This window comes from Gadus macrocephalus, chromosome 7 (assembly GCF_031168955.1).
Source record: "Gadus macrocephalus chromosome 7, ASM3116895v1".
Lineage (NCBI taxonomy): Eukaryota > Metazoa > Chordata > Actinopteri > Gadiformes > Gadidae > Gadus > Gadus macrocephalus.
Window position 1 is genome coordinate 15,168,272 of NC_082388.1, and position 21,078 is coordinate 15,189,349.

The 21,078-nt window shown below is 43.3% G+C and overlaps 2 protein-coding genes across 2 annotated transcripts; both read right to left on the reverse strand.

Moving 5' to 3' along the window:
• Window positions 1-1,796: 1,796 nt before the first annotated feature.
• Window positions 1,797-5,083, reverse strand: LOC132461621 (olfactory receptor 2C3-like). The gene is made up of 3 exons (XM_060056849.1): window positions 3,831-5,083; window positions 3,377-3,603; window positions 1,797-3,004 (listed from the first exon to the last, which is right to left on the reverse strand). The coding sequence occupies exons 1-3, from the start codon at window positions 4,205-4,207 to the stop codon at window positions 2,637-2,639; spliced, it is 972 nt and encodes a 323-aa protein (XP_059912832.1). The 5' UTR covers window positions 4,208-5,083; the 3' UTR covers window positions 1,797-2,636.
• Window positions 5,084-10,132: 5,049 nt separating this feature from the next.
• LOC132461622 (neuronal acetylcholine receptor subunit alpha-9) lies at window positions 10,133-19,980 on the reverse strand. The gene is made up of 6 exons (XM_060056850.1): window positions 19,669-19,980; window positions 15,334-15,479; window positions 14,853-15,007; window positions 13,779-14,025; window positions 12,848-13,133; window positions 10,133-12,266 (listed from the first exon to the last, which is right to left on the reverse strand). The coding sequence occupies exons 1-6, from the start codon at window positions 19,745-19,747 to the stop codon at window positions 11,530-11,532; spliced, it is 1,650 nt and encodes a 549-aa protein (XP_059912833.1). The 5' UTR covers window positions 19,748-19,980; the 3' UTR covers window positions 10,133-11,529.
• Between the last annotated feature and the right edge of the window lie 1,098 nt (window positions 19,981-21,078).

Below are 21,078 nucleotides of genomic sequence, written 5' to 3' on the forward strand. Positions count from 1 at the left end.
GGGGCAGGGGGGCTGTTTGGGCCTGGATGCTCTATCACAAGAGTGGCCGACAGGCTTGTTGTACGCTTTTCCTCCGATCCCTCTCATCCCTCAGGTTCTGCAGAGGATCAAGGAGGGCCAACACACAGTCCTGCTGGTTGCCCCACATTGGCCAGCGAGACCCTGGTTTTCAGATCTGCTCCAGCTACTGCAGGGTCAGCCATGGCAGTTGCCGAGCAGGGCAGACCTGCTGGCACAAGCAGGTGGGCAGATATGGCATCTGAACCCGGTCGCCCTGCGCCTTTGGGTTTGGCCAGTACAGAGCCCGTCACTGAGCGTTTAGATGCGTCTGTTCGGGAGACATTCAACAACGCTAGGGCTCCATCTACTAGAGCCAGCTATGCACTCAGATGGAGAATTTTCTCAGGCTGGTGCCAGAGTATGGATATTGAGCCAGCAGCGGCTTGCCCTGTGCCTCACGTGCTGCGTTTCTTGCAGACCCAGCTGGACTAAGGCAAGGCGGTTAGTACGGTGATAGTCTACGCTTCGGCCATTTCTGCTTTCCACCAGGGCACGAACAACAGGCCTCTCAGGAGGCATCCCTTGGTGTTCTTGAAGGGAGAACGCCGTTTGCGTCCAGCCCTTACCCTACGGGCACCAGGCTGGGACCTCCCGATGGTTTTAGCATCACTCACTGAAGCTCCGTACGAGCCCATTGCGGATGCCGATCTACGCTCTTTGTCACTTAAAACAGCATTCCTTTTAGCCCTCTGCTCAGCAAGACAGGTTGGGGAGCTGTGTGCCCACTCTGTCAATGACGATTGCCTCAGGTGGATGGAAGGTGGCACCAGTGTGTCACTGTGGCCAAATCCGGCTTTTCTGCAAAAGGTTGTTAATAGGCAGTCCATCAATCAGGTTTTGGAGGTGGATGCGTTTCAGCCCGCCTCTGCCTCACAGGCAGAGCAGGATAGGTTGCTCACTTTGTGAACCAGTGAGGGCCTTGAGAGCTTACCTGACCCATACACAGCCACTAAGGGGAGCACACTCCCAACTTTTCATCTGCTACGGGGCAGCAAAGAGGGGCTTACCTCTTTCGAAGCAGAGGCTGTCCCATTGGTTGGTAGACGTTATTTCCCATGCCTACAGAGCAAGCGGGATGCAAGTCCCGCCTGGTATAAGGGCTCATTCAACCAGAAGTATTGCAACGTCCTGGGCTGCCCTCAGGGGAGTGCCAGCTGACGACATCTGTGCAGCGGCCTCATGGTCTACGCTATGCACGTTCACAAGGTTTTATAGGGTGGATGTAACTCATGTCCATGACCGAGCAAGGTTTTAACAATTAATTGTTAACAATTTTAACAATACGTTCCTCGCGACCATTTTGGTATTAGTCATCCCTTTTTAGACCGTAGTGACGGTCAGAGTGAGGTCGATACAGATTGTAAGTTACGGATGTAACTATGGATCTGTGAGACCGAGGGATGACCGTCACTATCTTCTGTCGCTCAGAACAGCCTGAGGTGATCAAGGTAGGAGGACGAACTGTTAGCAATCCATGCTATTTACAAGCGCGGGACGTTCTGCTTCCGGAGGTCATGGGCATGACAATTTTGACATATGGTCTCGGTGATAGGCAGAACGATGTACTCATTCCTTTTTAGACCGTAGTGACGGTCATCCCTCGGTCTCACAGATCCCTAGTTACATCCTTAACTTACGTCATCTGAGCTGCTATTTTTTGTGTTATTAGATGTAACTGATGTTCTTTCACCCAGGGGTGAAATTTAATCTTCCTTGGGACGGATTAGGATAACGTGTTTTGTGAAGCAACGTTTTGCCTTTTTTCAACCGAAAAATCTATTTGGATGGTTAATTTTCTGAATCCATATTTTTTCAATAGGATAATCAGGAACATGAATTCCACTGTTCGATTGTCCAGTGACCCGCGTTGGACATTTCTTATTCTGTGGGACAGACTAGGCCGACGTGTTTCTGTGGGGCAAACCGGAAGTTTATGGTTGCTTTGCTTTGCCAAGAAATCCATTCCAAAGGTTTATTTTATTTAGGCATTTTGTTGTACAAGATAATCATGCAAATGAATCCCGCTTTAACGTTTTTTGAAGTGTTAGTACATATGAAAAAAGATTTTTTAAAAATTACTTAAATTATCAACATGTGGGTCCCAGACCTACAGGAAGTTATGCAAACACAACAGGGGAACAGAATGACTTGGGAGTAATGATGCGTTTAAGGGACACTTTTTAGCCCGTAAGTTATGAGCTGGAACTGGGAGTAGGCCTACATCGATTTTGTATGAGTTTACGGGCAGTGAGTTGCGGTTTTGACTGCCATTCCAGGGCACTTTCACGGCTAGAAGGTTGCGAAAACATGTGTTACGGGTGGCCTGGAATGCACCATAAGATACAGGGCATTAAGAATTATAAATTTTTTTAAATCACCAGTAAATATTATGACTTACATGACTTACATAGATAAATATTGCTATAGCATAACTTGTACTACCTGATTGATTTTACTTATAAGTATACATAAATATACATTCTTCCCACATTTGCCACAATGTTTCTGATATTATATTCAGCATGAATAAATTGTTGTCCTTACAAATATGGTGAATGCATTATTTATTTTATGAATTATGATGTACTGAACAGGGTCCTGGATTGGACTTTAGTTTTAACCAGTTTCAGTAGGCTGGTACGTAACTCCTTCGTAACAAGGCCGTAGATAACAGGGTTCACAGCAGGTGGGATAATAATAATTAGTATGCTGAAGAATTTCTTAAGATTTGGAGATGCTGAGGTGAACCTTTGGGACAGAATAATGATTGTAGAGCCAATTTGATAGATCAAATAAATTACAAGATGAGAAGCACAGGTCTGGAAAGCTTTCCTCCGCATGGTGCCATCATTGCTGTTTTTTATGCAGGCATGCAGAATCTTGATGTAAGAGAAAGCGATGACAAGGAAGCATCCTGTACTTAAAGACCAAGACATGATCAAACCTAGGGAAGAAATGATGACATTAAAATGTGTACATTTTTCCTCGCAATGGAAAGCTTTCCTTTGGTATTTACTGCTTTGATTTTAGTATAGACAATCACCAATATCAATGATGTGTGTGTCTCTCTACTGTTAAGATATAGGACAACTCTTGACATATTTACAGTCCCTTCTTTACTTTACTTTTTTTCTTTGAACTCTTATTGTATACCTTGACAGTGATCACCGTAATGCATATTATATGTTCCTATAAAACAATATTATGGCTTAGATTAATTTATAATTATAAATGATTGGTAAACAATGCCTGTTGTTCTTCATTCTACCATTACTATATTCCACAAAAAGATATTAATTTCCGCATTGAAACTGACCATAGATGTTATTTATTGGCGTCGGTTCACAGGCCAGGTACAGAATTGAGCGGTTGCTGCAATAGACGTGCTTGATGACGGTACCACACAAGGGGGTTCCCACATTCAAGGCAAAGAGCACACCAATACAGAGCAGAGCCACCACCCAGGCCAGGACCCAAGAGAAGAGTAGCCTAGCCGGTGTCATGAGGGCATGGTACCTCAGTGGCTCACACACTGCTAGATACCTGCATAGAGGAAATGTTACACAATGCTTAACAGCTGCAGGGAGGAAACGTGACACACTGCAAATACCTGTTTAGAGGAAACGTTGCAGAGTGCCTAATACCCAGTTCGAGGTAACATTAACACATTGCTTAATCATGAGCCTAAATCAATTGAAAGGAGCTAATCAAGAATCAGGTCATACTCATATTCACTCACATTTCTAAATCATATTAATACAGTTCCACACCTGTCATAAGCCATAGTGGCCAAAATGGTCTGAACAGCAGCTCCGTAGGTGTGTACCGCGAAGGCCTGGGCAATGGCCTCGCCATACGCAATCCTCTTCTGCCCGGTGGCGAGGTACATTATGAGCCGTATGAGCACAGCAGTGCCTCCAAGCAGGTCGCAGGCTGCCAGGTTACAGATTAACACATTCATGGGTCTGTGCAGGGCCCTGTCTGCCACGATGATGCTCATCACCAGCCCGTTGGCCAGAAGCACCACCATGTAGTTGAAAAGAGCCAGGAAGAGGAGCACAGGAGCCTGGTCTGGGGGCACCTCAAAGCTCTCTAGCTCAAACACAATTGGCTGCTTCAGAGGTGTAAGCTTGGTTAAGTTCTCCATCCAAACTAAAATGTAAACAATAAGTCAATATATTTGTTTTAAATTCCTGATGCTGGTATTTAAAAAATACTGCTACAGAACCATATTCTATAATGTGTTATTGCATTCTCAAACAATTCTCTAAAGAAGACAAAAACTTGCAGGTTATCACATTTCATTTTGTGTATGGATGCAGTTAGTAGATTTGCGATCATGTGATCAAGTGTGGAAGTGTAGAGGTGGGTGTTACCTGTGGAGTTGAAGCAATATCCTGCCCAGATTGTGACTGTCTATTTTATGCTAAAGCTAGTCTCTACAGAGATGTACAGCCCTACTGCTGATCTGGGTTAACCCTCTGGAGTGAACCTTGGGTTACGTGGGGCTGTGGGCTCTGGAGTGGCACCAGTAGAGACAGGAGGGGACAGGCAGACTCTGGCACTGCCTGGACGTGTCTCCTGTTCCTGTGGGCATTGGCCTGTGGATGATGAGGCCTGGACGTTGTTTGCTCAAAGTTGTGCTCTGCTGCATGAAGTTCGAATTATGAAGTTTAAACTATGACCCTGCTGTGTGTTAGGGTGTTAGGGTTAGGGCCTTGTGTTAGGGTTACCCCTCTTGCCCACCTCATCCGTCAACGGAAGGATCCCATTGACTTTGAATGGGGCGGAGACGCAATGCATTGTGGATCCCTCCGTTCCGTTGGATCCGTCGGCTCCGTCAAGAAAGTTGAAAAATGTTCAACTTTTCAGGCAGCGACCGATCCATCATCCAATAAGATCACGTATGCTCGGGCTTGGCTAGGGTTAGGGTCGTGTGTTGAGGTTGGGTTTGTCATGGTCTGTCTGTTTCCTTGTCTTGTTTTGGTGTGTTTCCTGTTTCACTTTGGTATCTCGTCTTGCTTCTCCCCATGTCCGGTCAGGTTTCCCTCCTGTTTGATTATTGCTCCCTCCCCTAATGTATTTCAGCTGTTCCTCGTTGCATACCCTGTGTGTGTTTGGTATTTAAGCCCTTGTCTTTCCTTTGTTCCTTGTCGGATCATTGTCGTTTGTGGCGAGTTGTGTCCTGTGTGTTCCCTGTGTTACCTGTGTCACCTGTGTTTTGGTGTTCCTTGCCTTTTGCGTTAATAAATCATCCTTTACCTGAACTGTCTGCGATTGGGTCCTACCTGCCTGCCACCCGCTAACCGTGACAGGGTTAGGGTTATGCAAACAACTAATATTTAATTTATCTTAAAAAAATAAATCTAACCTTTAACCCTGGTAGATGGCATTCCATGCTGTAGCCATTGTTCTTGACAGGACTGTCATCTGAAAAGGTTCATACTTTATTTTCCATGGTATGGCATATAATGATCAGTCCAGATGGCCTCCCAGTGACCACCGGCTGATAGAATTAGAAGAGATCTTTGGCTCCAGAGGCCAGAAGACAGAGGCCAGTCTCTATGGGGCAAAAGCCTGGTCCCTCGTTCTTACTCTCTCTCTCTCTCTTTTTTTCGTCTATCTTGCGCGCGTGTGTGTGTGTGTGTGTGTGTGTGTGTGTGTGTGTGTGTGTGTGTGTGTGTGTGTGTGTGTGTGTGTGTGTGTGTGTGTGTGTGTGTGTGGCTACAGAGTAAATACATCAATAATCTACAAAAATCATCATTATATCCTGAGTTATGCCAATCAAAAAATCCAATTGCTTCCACATACTTCCCTCTCTCCAACTCAATCCGAAACTCAACTCCCATTATCAGACCCTTTCCTATGGGGTTAATTATTATCAGAAACAGTTGATAACTTCTTTGTTTCCAGCCAGGTCTCATTAATAACAGTCCCCAGAGGGTTGGAGGGTTGGTCTGTGTGTGTGCTCATTAGTGGCCCAGTTTTCAGGGCCACTCTATTGATGTGATGAAACAGTAGCATGTTGTTCTGATGAAACCAAATCCTATGATGGCTTATTTATCCCTTGGGATGTCAGCAAGTATTAAACAGGTGGATGTAAGTTTAAATAGGTTTTAACAGTAGCAGATTCCGATTTTTTTTAAGGGTAAGGGTAAAACCTAATTCAAGTCATTAAATCTGACTATGGTGCTACAATGTTTTGTTATATGAGCTATAAAGTGTACAATATATAAACTAATTGGTGTTCTTTGTGGGGACTTAAAATACGTCCTCTACCTCATCGTCATGTGCTCATCCGGGGTCCTGTCGCGGGGGCAGCAGCTCCAGAAGGGGGCCCCAGACTCCCGTTTCCAGGGACACATTGACCAGCTCTGACGGGGGGATCCCAAGGCGTTCCCAGGCCAGTGTTGGCCTGGGAATCTCTCCACCTAGTCCTGGGTCATCGCTGAGGCCTCCTCTCCACTGGTCGTGCTTGGAACGCCTCCCAAGGGGGTCGCCCAGTGGGCATCCTTACCAGACGCCCGAACCACCTCAACAGACTCTTTTCTAAGCAGAGGAGCAGCAACTCTGATCCGGGTTCCTCAAGGACGGCTGAGCTTCTCACCCTATCCCCAAGGGAGATGCCAGCCACCCTTCGGAGAAAACCCATCCCGGCCGATTGTACCCGCAATCTCGGTCATCACCCATCCTTCATGACCTATGGTGAAGGTCATGCAATTTATGTTTTGAGATTTCTGTTTGGATTCCCTCACCATTTGCTGCCTCCGGCCCCTGGACCCACATGTCCCTTTACATGATATGCTATATTTCCTATCCAACCACTATGGCCGTAGCCAACTATGAGGTCACCGAGGTCAGGACCTCAGTGATCATTTCCAAAAAGAACCACTATATAATGAACTCCTGATATTAATGGTCCCATAATCAGGAGTTGAAAACGTCTGATCTATCCTTTCTCCCTCTGAAAGCCAGCGTGTTCCCGCAACGGTTTTTGAACTTGGCATTGCTATCCGATCCATCGATCACAATTTGTTTATGTCCAAATGCTTACCTGGGTAACCAAAAAAAACAATTGACTGTCTTCCTGTTTTGTGAGAGGAGGACAGCGAGGAGGAGAACAGAGAGGAGGAGAACAGAGAGGAGAACAGAGAGGAGGAGAACAGAGAGGAGGAGAACAGAGAGGTGAACAGAGAGGAGGAGAACAGAGAGGAGAACAGAGAGGAGGAGAACAGAGAGGAGCAGGACAAACAGAAGAACAGAAGACAAGGACACACACACACACACACACACACACACACACACACACACACACACACACACACACACACACACCTAAACACACACACACACACACACACACACACACACACACACACACACACACACACACACACAAACAAATGGTGAGAGTAAATTGTGATACATTTTTGCAGTTTTAATAAAAAGTCCCTCTGTGTTTATTTAATAACAGATTATGTTATTAACCTTTTTGTTTTTGTTTTTGTTAAGTGTATGCAGTGTATAGCTTAGGTAGATGTGTTTGTAGGCGTCAATTTGGTATGATTGATTCTTGTCCAGAAATGCAGTAAATGTTTCATTAAAATATACGATTCTGGACCTCAGTAGTTCCTTAACCCTGGTTAAGGCCCTCTACCAGATAGCAGACCTGAAAAACATTGAGGCAGGAAGTGGTCTAGCTTACAATAGTGTCGGGCAAGGAAGTGGAGAAGCCACTGTAATTAATTGTACCGCTATATTGAATCTACCATATGGGTAATGTGGATAAGTTCACAGGGGTGCCTGAGTGCAAAGGTGCCTATTAATAATTATCCAATAAGTTGGATAATGATCAGTGTGAATCTGGATTTTTATGAAGTTCATATTCTATATACCCACACCAGAGCTCGGCTGGTCACATAGTTTGCAGCTTTTTACCGTTGTAAAGCCAGCAGGTTCAACATGTAAACAGCGATTATAATGTCATATCCATTGGTATAACAGCTGTTATCGAGGTGTAGTATTTTCTAAATAAACAATTAACCACTGGTCAGACAGAGCTTCACAAACGGATATCGGTGTGTGTGTGTGTGTGTGTGTGTGTGTGTGTGTGTGTGTGTGTGTGTGTGTGTATGTGTGTGTGTGTGTGTGTGTGTGTGTGTGTGTGTGTGTGTGTGCGTGCGTGTGTGTGTGTGTGTGTGTGTGTGTGTATGTGTAGGCCTACAGTCGGATTCAGCTCCATGGTTTCTAATTATTGTATTGGTAAACAGGTAGATCAGAGTTAAACTTGTAAGCTATGACCTATAGTTTAGCATTTACAGACTACGTACTAAATCGATCAAGAAACCTCATCACTTGACACTTTACTACTGGACGCTTATGTAGACGATGACATCATTATGGAAGTACTTTGGTCGCTGGCATAGGCAATACAGGCCACGTTCTTCATTAGAAATGGCCTTAGATTTTCTTTGAAGGCCAGGAAAAATCAGCGCTCGGTGGTGGAGATTTGAGGTCATTACAAAGGAGAAGCGCCGCAGTATACCAAATAAAGAAAATAATCCCAGCGCCCAACGAGAAGTGTAGCAATCAAAACAATTTCACCCGAAATAGACTGAACATTGAAAGATGAACATAAATCTATATTACAGGGAATTCTCAGATTACAACAAGTGACAACATGTTACAACAAGAGGTATTTGAACAACTGCAGCAGGGTAAGACCAATATTCATTTCGAAACTCCAAAGTGAATCTCAGGATTTCTCAAGAGGCTCTAACCTACTTTAGATCAGGCATATAAATATAATCTTGTCATAATGTTTCAGGGCTATGTTACTTTTTTTAATGCATGGCTACCATGTTAAATGTAGCATGCATTTATAGTAAAAAAATGTCCGTTCGTATTCTCAAAAAAAGCTCTTAAACAGCTCAACCTCATCCATTATGAGGCTGCGAGTTTTAAAAGATAAAGAAGCAGACCACTCCAATGCTTATATCACTGCACTGGCTTCAATATAACTCATAGCATATAAAGCAGTTTTGGACCAAAACACTTGATCTAATTATATACTGATCATGATTTCATTCTGTAGGCCTATTAAGAGCCTACTAAAACACTTTATCCATTATAAATCAGGCCTCACCGTGCATACTAATTGTATGCTTGTACCAGCACTGGTTGGAGTACATTTGGCACTATTATACCTCCACCTGCCGGTGTCTGTTTAATTTGCAGTCTCAAATAATGTAATGATTATATAATTGTGTTACTTGCATTCGGAGTTGTAGTCTTCTGTATTTAGACTGGTGTTTTCATGGCTGTGTGAGGCTAATGAAGCTCTTACGACGCGGTGTGATATGATGTAGACTAACAAGTCGGTAAGAGTGTATTGCTGGTGCAATTTTAAGACACAGTAGCCTTTCGCCCTCTACTGGTAGTTCACGTTAACTTGCAGCTGTTATGCCCTTATTGAAAAACAGCTTGTTAAAGGTGTTAACTCTTTTCGTGTTCAAGTTTTGATCCATCGTGTTCAAGTTTTGTTGTATTAGTGGGTTGCACATGCAGAGAGCACGCTCAAACAATTACAGAAAAGTATCTATTGTAATTTCTGTGCATAAATTGTTTTGGTGCAATTGACTCCCTTTGAACAGGGGGCTGTAATACAAGACAAAACGAATGCAATGTAATGATACTATTTTTCTCTATTTGGTTGTATCTAAATATTATAAAATAGATTACATTACATTATTTCTATTCGTTATTGCTAGCAAATAAGTAACAATAACCATTCAGCTTAATACTTTTGGAGTATTCTTCATTGCAGCTCGCCCTAAATAGGTTGTATCAGTAAAACCTTTAAAAATTAAAAAACATAAATAATACATTACACAAATCGGGTTATTCTGGTAGCCCTACACCTTTTCACACTTTTATTCAGTCATCCATATGTATTCAACTCTTCCTCTCTTCACCCATCCTTTGACCTCAAGGCCCAGGAGCCCCAGACTCTCAATAATAAACAAGGTAAAAGAGTTTCATGCATGTTTGTATATTGCGAAAATGCCGAAAATTCAGTTCAGTTAATTTTATTTGTATTGTTATATTTTATTATATTATATTTGTTATACAGGTGAGTGATAAACCATATTCCATATTTAACCATATTAATACTGTGATAGTTCCTTAATACATCTTTGTGTTTATGTGTCTGTGTGTGTGCATGTGTGCATTTATGTTGGCAGAATCACATTCAACATGTTTGATTATTTTCAAAATCAGAAGCAAAACGATTTTAGTGCTACAGCAAAAAAAAGTTTGAAGAAAAACAAGTGACCAAGTGGGTTGATGAAGTGGACATGTGTTAACGTATATTGCTTCCTTAATAGATATTGCTACAACTTCTGCATCTGTGTGGTTGCTTTTTGCTTGTTCATTGGCCTAACATAAAATCTGATGTCAAAGATCTCACTGCATCTTTTGACACTGCAGACCAGCAGATCCTAGTCTTGCAACGCTGGAAAAGTCTGGGACAACGTGTTACTAACAGTGTCAAGGAATGTATGTATGAATCTCCTTGTTTTCTTCTATACGCACCTTAAATTCCGCAGCACTTTGGTCAATGCTGGTAGTTTGTATATGTAGCAAAAATTTAAAAAGATTAAGGTATAATGGTTTCCTAAAATAAACTAGCTCCCTGACATGCTGCCTTGCCTTGTTTACACCACAGTGGGCTGTGGGCCCAAGCCTGGGTGAGTTTCAGCAGCATGTATTCAATATATAAGACAATGCTGGTGTTCGTTAAGTCAGTCGCAGTCAGCAATTCATAATGTACATTATTAATAAGATAACAAGAAAAATGGTTAATATGGTTCATTTATGAAATGCGAGTTGATGATTTGCAAACTATTTACATGTTAATGCTTTATGAACACTTAATGCTGCAATTCATATAACTTCAGGCAGGTATAAAACATTAGTTAAGTATTTGGTATGAGGTCTAAATTGAGGACTAAACATACCTTACTACAACTTGGTACTGCTGCAAGGCATTTCCAGCCTTTTAGTCATGCTAATGACACAAAAAAGTTAACTAATGTTGTCAAACTACATTTACTAATCATGAATTGCAGCATTATTAAGTGTTTATAAAGTATTATAAATTACATTTGTATTATAAATTACTCATTAACTCATTGACTAATCTTGTAAACCATTATCTAATTATTGTATTAATAATATATAACTGATTATGAATAGTTCAACGAGTATTCATGTATGAACAATTCTTCATAAATAAGGAATTCACTTTCTATCCAAGTTCCTTATTAATGCTTAAAAGTTGCAGTTAAGTGCTACCTGCTACTGCAGCGAAACGTTTTAGTGCACAAGCAAACATGTGACCAAATTGTGATGACTGGTGAATAAAAAAAACGGATTGGCAAGAAGGATATCAGCTGAAGCCCCTTTTCACATTGCCTTCCCCATGATGAGCAGACTCATCAAGAAGACCATGATGAAGAAGAGCCACATGAAGAAGCGGTCCATGACTTTGGCCACCTTCCTCCACTCCCCCACCAGGCTCTGCGTCGAGCGCTGCTCCTGGTAGCAGCTGGCGATCAGCTCCACGTCCCGGCGCAGGCCCTGCAGCTGGCACATCCCCTCCCTCCTCCTCATCTCCCCCGCTCCTCCTCCCCCTTCACCACCTTCTAGACGACCGTCCCCGACTCCTCCGCCTGCACCCTCTCTGGTGTCCACACCCCCTGCACCTTTCTCTGTCCCGGTACAGCTTCCTACGGGCCCCCCTCCCACGGCTCCCTCCTCAATGTTCACAAGGGCTTCCTTCTGGTCGGCCTGCTTGGCGTGACCCACCCCTTCCTTCGGGTCGGGTGGGGGTGTCGCCCCTGGCCTCGGCTCCTGGCAGTCCCAGGCTCCCCCGTTGAGATCCCAGTTGGCCCCCCAGTGTACACCCTCCTCCTCTTGCTCCAGCGGCGCGGGCTCCAGCGCGGGCTGCTTCGTGCACGGCCCCAGGCAGTTGTCGCCGACCTCGTAGACGAAGCAGATCCGAGCCAGGTAGTCCAGGATCAAGCGGCGGGCCCACTGTGGGATGGGGCGTGCCTCGGGTCCACAGTGGTGGATGTTCATGATGAAGATGGTCAGGGCCGTCGACGCGGTGATCATCGTCATGGTGGCAATGTAATACTTCCCTAGATTAAGAGATTGGAACAAATGTTTTATTTTTCACCAAGACACTTATAAAAGTTGATGCTATAAGTCATGGAGCAAACTGGAAGTATAGTGATAGTTAATTGTACAAGTACATAAAACAATAATCTTTCATATATTTGTGTGATAATTTTGAGGCTTTTATCTTTCGATTTTTTTCAATTACTTTGGAGCCCAATCATTACCAGCAACCAATTCTCTGTACTGGATGCTAATAAGAAAAACACACATACACATAAACACACCCAATATTTTCTACCCCACAATTCTATCAGAAACATTTTCAAAGAAGAAAATAGGTTCAGTGCAGTTTAGGGCTAGACTAAAGGGCTAGTAGTACATGCAACCGAATGACCGAATGTACAACCTTTTTCTATTTCTATTTTCTTTCATTTTATTCGTACGACATATTCAACCTTTGGCTTGTCGCAAAGATTTCACTCTCCAGAATAACCCTGTGTTGGATATTTTATCAAGCGAGACTCGACAAAAAGGCACACAGGGGTGACCTCCGCACAACACATCAACATCACCATCAGAAACCCCCAGGAACAGCAGTGACCTATGAGTGGGACGCTGTCGGAGGGCGGCATGCTCTCAGCCACCATCAGCTGGAAGACGGTGAGCGCCAGCAGCACCGTCACCCCGAGGGACACCTTCTCCCCCGAGTCGGCCGGCAGGTAGAAGCCCAGCGGGGCCAGGAAGGAGATCATCATGCAGGGGATGAGCAGGTTGAAGATGTAGAAGGAGGAGCGGCGCTTGAGGTGCAGCGTGTAGGTGATGTCCGGGTAGGGCTCCGAGCAGCAGCCGTACACGATCACGTTCTTCTTGGACGGCATGCCGAGCACCTTGAGCAGGAGGAAGAGGCAGGATGTAGGGAAAAGATCATAGTGATCATTTGTGTGTAATAACCACTATGAGCTGACTACTTCAGCCGGACTTCTGGCATCGCCATCGCAAAGAGCAAGTAAAAGCCGATCATTAAAGTGAAACCTCTTCTCTCTTTTGGCACTACAGTGGTGGAACGAGCTCCCTGCCGATGTAAGGAGTGCAGAGTCCCTCAACAGCTTCCGTAAAAGACTTAAGACAAACCTGTTTAGGGTTCACCCAGACTTTGCATAGGCTGGGTGGCTCTGCAGAGAGGTCTTAAGACCCTCCCATCCCACTTGTTGTATGTTGTGCACCCTGGCACTTAACGTACGCACTTATTGTATGTCATATTTAATAGTACTTAGTTATGTAGCATCTTATCATATCTGTCTATGTTGAATACCGGGAATGGGTCAACCTAGCGATTGTTAGTGCTTTGCATTTGGTTTTATAAACATCCAACAACGATATATTGTTTAACTTTCTTAGGACAAATGTACTTATTGTAAGTCGCTTTGGATAAAAGCGTCTACTATATGCCCTAAATGTAAATGTGTGTAGTCCGATGAAGGATGTAGTCCTTAACCTCCACTTTGAGAAGTGGTTCATCTCCAACCCCCTACCTCCCACTCCACGTTGGGCACGAAGTCGGCCAGGTCGGCGCTGTCCAGGGCGTTGACCAGGTCCATCTGGTTGCCGTTGTGCGTCCAGGAGCCGAAGGTGAGGCGGCACTGCTGCATGTCGAAGGGGAAGAAGGCCACGTCCACCGAGCAGGAGCTCTTGGTGATGGCCGGCTGGTCCCACATCACCGAGCCGTCGTTCCGCAGCACCACGTTGGTCTCCATGGAACTGGAGAACTGGTCGTTGGCACTGGGGTGAGTTGGCCATGGTTTAGAGTTGGTGAGGGGGTTTAAAGGAGGGATAGAGAGAGAGAGAGAGAGAGAGAGAGAGAGAGAGAGAGAGAGAGAGAGAGAGAGAATAATATTAGCAGATGAAGAAGGGATGTGGAACTTTAATATATATAAAAGATTATTAGGTTACAGTTGAAAATAGACATTTCGCCACACGTGCATTATCTGAAGAAAATGCATGTGGTTGAGTCATCTCGCCGTGTGCGCAGTATTCCGCGAGCACGCTGACATGCTAAGGACACCGAGGCTAATGTGCGAGCATGCCGAGTTTCAAGTCCCTGGGCAGCGTAAAGCGGACTTGCGATTGATGGAATAATGGGTTATAGCGTTTGATTGTGTACTTATTTATACATATGTATGTGTACTTATGCATACATATGTATGTGTACTTATGTATATGTTTGTCTACATATGTATCAGCATGCATACGCATGTATACTATGTATGTGTATGTATACGTATGTGTAGCCTATGTATGTATGAGTACGATTAAGTATGTTTTGCTATGTGGACGTTTGTATACATATTTATGTGTACTTATGTATCTGTATGTTTTTCTACGTACTTTTCAAAATTTCCCCCAACATAGTTCTCACTTGCCTTAGGTATAATTTACTACTCCGGTCCGTCCCTTTATTAGATACGATTTATGACAGGGGTTGTTTATGCAGCTGAGCTTAAGCTGAGGATGAATAACACTGCCGAAGTACATTATTTGTGCAAGAAGGGCCAAAAGAACGTATTTCCAGCTAGGAGTAAGCTGGACCGCTTGGGAGGCCGAGGCACCTGTTGTAGAGGACGATGTCAGGCTTCCAGACCAGGCGGCTGGGGATGCGAATGGCGTCCAGGCCGTCGTAGTCCTCCTTGCTCCAGGTCAGGTAGGCGTCTGTCCACATCTGCCTGTTCCACAGGTAGGTGGTCAGGATCTGGTTCCGCTCATCCTGAGCAGAGGGAAGATATTAAGCCTGTTTATCATCTAAATATGTTTTGATTGAATGGTCGGAGTCTATTTTCATTCCTGGCTCCGTAGCCAAGCGGATTACCATTAACCATCACACACCTCAGCTGGTCAACGCAGGCCATTTACATGAAGTCAGAGGTTTGGCTGAATGAAGTTATAGCAATTCGGAATTTGAAGAAGTAAACACCACACGACACATCCAATGGGTTGTGCTGTTTTCCATCCCTTTCATTTTTACTGCAGCGATGATGAGTGGACTGTTGTTAGGACGGGAGTGTGTGTGAAAGCAAACAGGTCTGGCGTTACCATGTCGATGATCTGGGAGAGGGTGATCTGCAGGGTCACATTGATGATGTTGTCCGTGTCCTCCACCGGTCGCAGGGCGCTGGTGTAGTTGGAGAAGAGGTCGCTCATAAGCTTCTGGGCATAACGTCCGTGAGCTCCCAGACAGACTGCGAAAAATATGTTTTTGCAGGTAAGGGTACATGTGTGAGTGAGACGGACATAGAAAGAGCAAGAGCGAAGGGTCAGCAACATTTATTAAAAATTATTTGTATTTTTTGCTTTTTATTTTTACAATTACTATTATTGTTTTTGTTTTTGTTATTCATTCTTGAATGGCTTTATTGTTGTAATTGGCAAAATTTGTTGTTTTTGTTTTGTCTACATTTTCGAAATAAACATGAAAGAAAGAAAGAAAGAAAGAAAGAAAATAACATTGTTCACCATTGATTATCCCAGTAACACTGTATCCAAAAAAGACTAACAATGAAATAGGTCTACACCCCAAAGGATGGATGGTTGCTGCCTATTAAGTTTGCATATGGATTGGTGTTTACATTGAAGACCATCATAAGATGATAGAATCCAATATAGCATTTTAAGTGAATGTCACAACAAGTAGCCTACTGTTACTGACCTGTGGTTTACTTACTGTTGATTCAACCAAGCTTAGCTTTTCTTTCTTTGTTTTCTAGATTTTTTGCATTGGTTTTTCCCAACCAATTTTTTTGTTGACTCAGATTGTAATGCTCAAATACTATTCTCGTGGTCACTATTGTATCCTCCTACGTTTCAATCATAGCAACACACCACAAAGACCAGTCATCTCAGTTCATACATTATCATGCTCTTTGTACGAATGAGCTTTTCAAGAAGAACTGTTGACACCCTATAAGGTGATTCCAAACTGCTAATGGGAAGCAGGGAGGGGGGATAGGAAATGAGGGAAATATCTGGAGGACAGTTACAGATAGCATCACTTTGTCACTAGTGGAAGAATGAACGACCCCTCTGGCAGAACCACAGTGCGCTGTCAGCCCAGCTGGCCATCTACAAACAGCCTTAGAAGTCAAGGATGTTTTATGTTGAAGCTGATCTTACATATCATCACTGTGCAACACACACTATATATACTGAACCTGAAGAAACGATGGGTTCATCGGGGATAGAATAATGGACGGGAAAGAAATGTATCTTTCCTGTGTTTTGAGTTATCATAATATTTTGTCCCAGTTGACACTTTGTGCAGTGAAGCTATTGCAACCTTGTGAGACAACAAACATTTTGTCTCATTTGACTGAAAAGAAAAATCAATGTCAAACGTTATGAATATAAAAGGAAAAAATATATAATGACAAAGTGTGTGTAAACATATCTTTTAAAATCACCTCCAACAAATGGGAACAGGAATAGTCCTCATCCACTTCAAAATATTGACACTATTGAGGGAGAGTCAACATAGTTTGGATTATTAACATTAGCAAGTGAGAGAAATAGAAAAAGAAAGAAAGTAGGGAGAGTCTAGATGGAGAGAGAACAACAACGAGAGACAGAGATAAAGTTGGATAGTTAGTGGAAAGAGAAGGAGCGAGCAGAGGGCAAGAGAGACGGAGAGAGATTGAGAAATAGTTGACATGCCTTGTATTAAAAAGGAGGCAGAGAGCATCCTAGTCCTTTGTAATGACCTTCAGATAGCCCTACTTTGCAATGAGCAATGAGAGCAGGGAAAGGAGGGAGAGAGAGGGAGATTTAAATTTGCCTTGAACAAATAAGGACATCTGGAGGACCATGGAGAACGTCTGTCTGGCCTTTAGTAGAGAGCAAAATCCTGTTTCATCTGTCTCCAGGGTTAGCGGGGTTGGGGATCCATCGAGAGAAAAGGCAGAGGTGGTGAAATAAAATAGATCAGAGACAGATGTAGGCAACCATCGATGCAGATCCTCCTCCGCCATCACCACCGCACATCACACCTTCAAACCTACTCTAAACCCATAAAACCAAAACACAAGGGGGAGGGGGGCTGGACGACACATAATACATCAATTAAGAGGTAGAGGAAAGAACGCAGACAAAGAGCGATGGGCAGCGAGGGCAAACTGAGGACGAACAAGACTGGCCATTAAAAGTATGCCCTATGAAGCTTGGCGGAGCTACTAAAGTACAATTCGTTTTTTAATCAATATGTTATGCTGGAATAATGATTATCAATGGATCTTTATTAAATTGTTAATCTTTCTCAATCACTGCCTCTCTCACTCATTATTATCATCTTACTAATCATTTCATATATTAACTGTGGGTTGTTGTCAATCTTTCTCTTTTTTAGTATCAAGTTTTCAGCTGTTGAACATTGGCTGTGGGTCTCTCTCTCTCTCTCTCCCTCTCCCTCTCCCCCCCCTCCTCCCCAAGTACAGTCTGATTCCACTCCTTTTGGTAGGTTCAAGGCTGAGGATAGTCAGCACTTTTTACCTAGATTCATTATAGGAAAAGAGAGGAGGGGAGAGGATATATAGGAGAGGGAGAGAGAAGGAGCAGTGAGATCTCAACTGGAAGAGCTTCCTGTGTGCCAGTTGGCACATGGCTTCTTCTGCGCTCTCTCTCTCTCTCTCTCTCTCTCTCTCTCTCTCTCTCTCTCTCTCTCTCTCTCTCTCTCTCTCTCTCTCTCTCTCTCTCTCTCTCTCTCTCTCTCTCCTCTCTCTCTCTCTCTCTCTGCAGAAGAAGCTCATTACCATCACCAACTCAATCAATGGCCTATGCAGTTAGGAGTAAAACACACAGACTTAACACACACATTATTGTCACATTATGTGATCAAATTACAATGACATAATTGTGCATGTTGCATGCTGCTCTTTTTTTGCTATACTTAAATCCTTATATTATACCTATTGAGAATATTGCTATATTGTGTTGAGTGTAATATAAAGGAGAAAAAAGAATGGAGATGGAAGAGTAATGGCAAAGTGGTTGAAGATAGTGGAGGAGGAGAGTGGTGGTGTGTGCGTGTGTTCGGGATCCGTTTGAGATCAGAAGTGTTAATGACTATGCAGATTATAGCCGGGACAACCCATCATGCCTCAGAGTGAGATTTGACTGAGAGATAATCCAGCTGGACACTCCTGATCCTCCATGATCAACGCCATCCATGAGGTTTTTACTTGCTTGAATATAGCAAGGGAGTTAATGGTAGATTTAAGATGTGAAAAAGTAGGTCCTGTCTATACATTTGTGTTTAAATGTGTTGACTGTCTGGAGCAACTCAATGGTCTATCTGGATTTTACACTTATAACTGTAATCAGAGACCCTGGTTAATTTCCAAACTTTGGCCCTATGTAAGACTCCTGCTCCGTTTGAACCTGCCTTACTCTCTCTCTTGCCATATCCATATAAGGCATAAAAGGCTATTTAAAAAGTATATATATAGGTATTAGAATAAGAATATGACAATATGAAGCAACCACGTTCATCAACTTGTACAAATTGTTGGGCACATGTATGTCTCCTTGTATTGTCTACGTGTTTACAAATTTACACTTTTGTCCAAGCAGTTTGTCCCTGGTGTCTCTATCTCCTTGTCTGTCTCTGTCTCTCTCTCCATCTGCTTGTCCTGGCCAGATAACAACCACCATTAGAACCTTCATTCAAGTGCACGGTGTAAACGGCCTGGTACCCTTAATAGGAGTAGAAGCCACACACATGACTGCTACTGATAACAGCCGTGTTCGTCCGCTGCTGCGTGGGAACCCCCACGCACCGTTCCGCACCCTTATCCAACATTAATCACCCAGAAAGACCGAAAAAAGCATTTCAGGTGTTCTGGAAATACAACCCCCTGTGGGAGTTTGCGTCTGTAAGGGCATATCGTGTAATGAACGGCACGGTACATTAATGCCCGTTTAAGACCACAGATGGTGGGGATTATAACATGGCTGGATGGAGCTGGAACCGAGGGATGAGAAAATAAGGGGAATAGACAGACAGAGAATGGCAGAGAACAGGACAATGAGAGAAGGAAAATTATCTTTGACAATAATCTAATTAAAAGAGTAATCTGCTGACCAAACTGTATAATCTGAGAAGATGAGTTGGAGAAATTTAGTCTTTAAATAAACACACAAACACACAAACACACACACACACACACACACACACACACACACACACACACACACACACACACACACACACACACACAAACACTGCACAACATAGGCCTCTTCACACGTTGTATTTTAATAAACCGATTGTGTAAGAATTCACTCAAATAAATAAATAAATAAATAACACAGCATTAGACACGATGAGGGATATGAAATGTTTGAAAGCGCAACAAATGAATGGTTAAAATGTAGTCTTACCTGGTAATAAAGTAAGACCAAACAGGAACAGCGATGCACTGAGGGCGCCCCACGGTTTCATGTCGCCGAGAAGGAACATACAGGTGTATAGTTATTTAGACAGCCCGGGAGCTGGGACAGCTGAGAGAGGGACAACACGGTCCCTAACCCTACTACAGCGGCTCGATGGAAAGCTCAGAGAGGGTTAACTGCAACAGCTGCTCGATGGAAAGTGGGGATTTCTACCAAAGGGCGCGAGAGACACACGGGGAAATCGGGCGCGCGTGCAGGAGAGCGGGACAGAGAACGCTAGTAAGCAGTCTGTGGGGCGGGCACTGATGTAGAGGTGCGCTGGACCCAAAAAACAAATGTGAGTAATGCCACAGTAATAAACCACATTACCTGTTCACATGCAATGTTCAACGTTAAAACAAGTCCAATAGACGCATAAAGACACAATTAAATCAATTAAAGGTCGAATATGTACGATTTCGACAATTTGTAAAAACGACTAGACTTATGTTGAATATTTTATTTTCTTGTGTAGGCCTACTAACATAATACCAAGTGTTTTCAACCTTTGCTAATCCCTTGGAAATCCCTACTTTTGAATTGGAAGCGTTCCGGGGAATTTCGAAGCACCAGCATCCGGGGAATATCGGAAACCCGGGAAAGGTTGGGAATATCCACTCTATTGTTTTTTTCATTCAATATTTTTATTCCTCACTCTGATGGAACACGATTATTCAGTCCAGTTTGCCGCGACTTCTGTTGCCGAAGCTTTCCATTTAAAGCAAAAACGTACGGGTGAATCAAACGGCACAAAAATATTATCCGACAAGAGGAGAGATACTTAATGTAAAGCAATCTTTTTACTTGAAAACAAATATTTTTTTAAACCAACTATTTCACAACCAGATAGGAAGCCCTCACAGCGGTTAATGCCAGCGAAGTTTTTGTGGCACATGCTTTGGTAGGAGGTCAGGGACTGGGTGGAGTGGCAGAGGGCGAAAGTCCATCGATACATCAAGGTGCTATTGGCGCTGTTTGAGGTGCCGGAGCAACGGTTTGATCACATGAACGTGGACCCATTGGATCCACTTTCCCCCTCCCGTGGTTTCACCTATTTCCTCACAATGGTGGACGGGACCACCAGGTGGCCATAGTCCTTGACTTGACTTTCACACCGACATGATTCAACCATTTCAAACTTTTTTTCCCAACAGCTCAGCTATTCTACATTTTATCAAAATGTATTCAAACTTTATCCCTTTATCTATCTGTTTAACTCTGCACTTTAATTGTTTGTTTTTGTATTTTTTTTTTTTTAAATGGTGTGCATGTTTACATTGTTTACTCCAATAAAGCATTCAACTTTTGAACTCTGTTCTAATCTTTTCCCTTGATTTAGGCTATTCAACATTCCTTTAC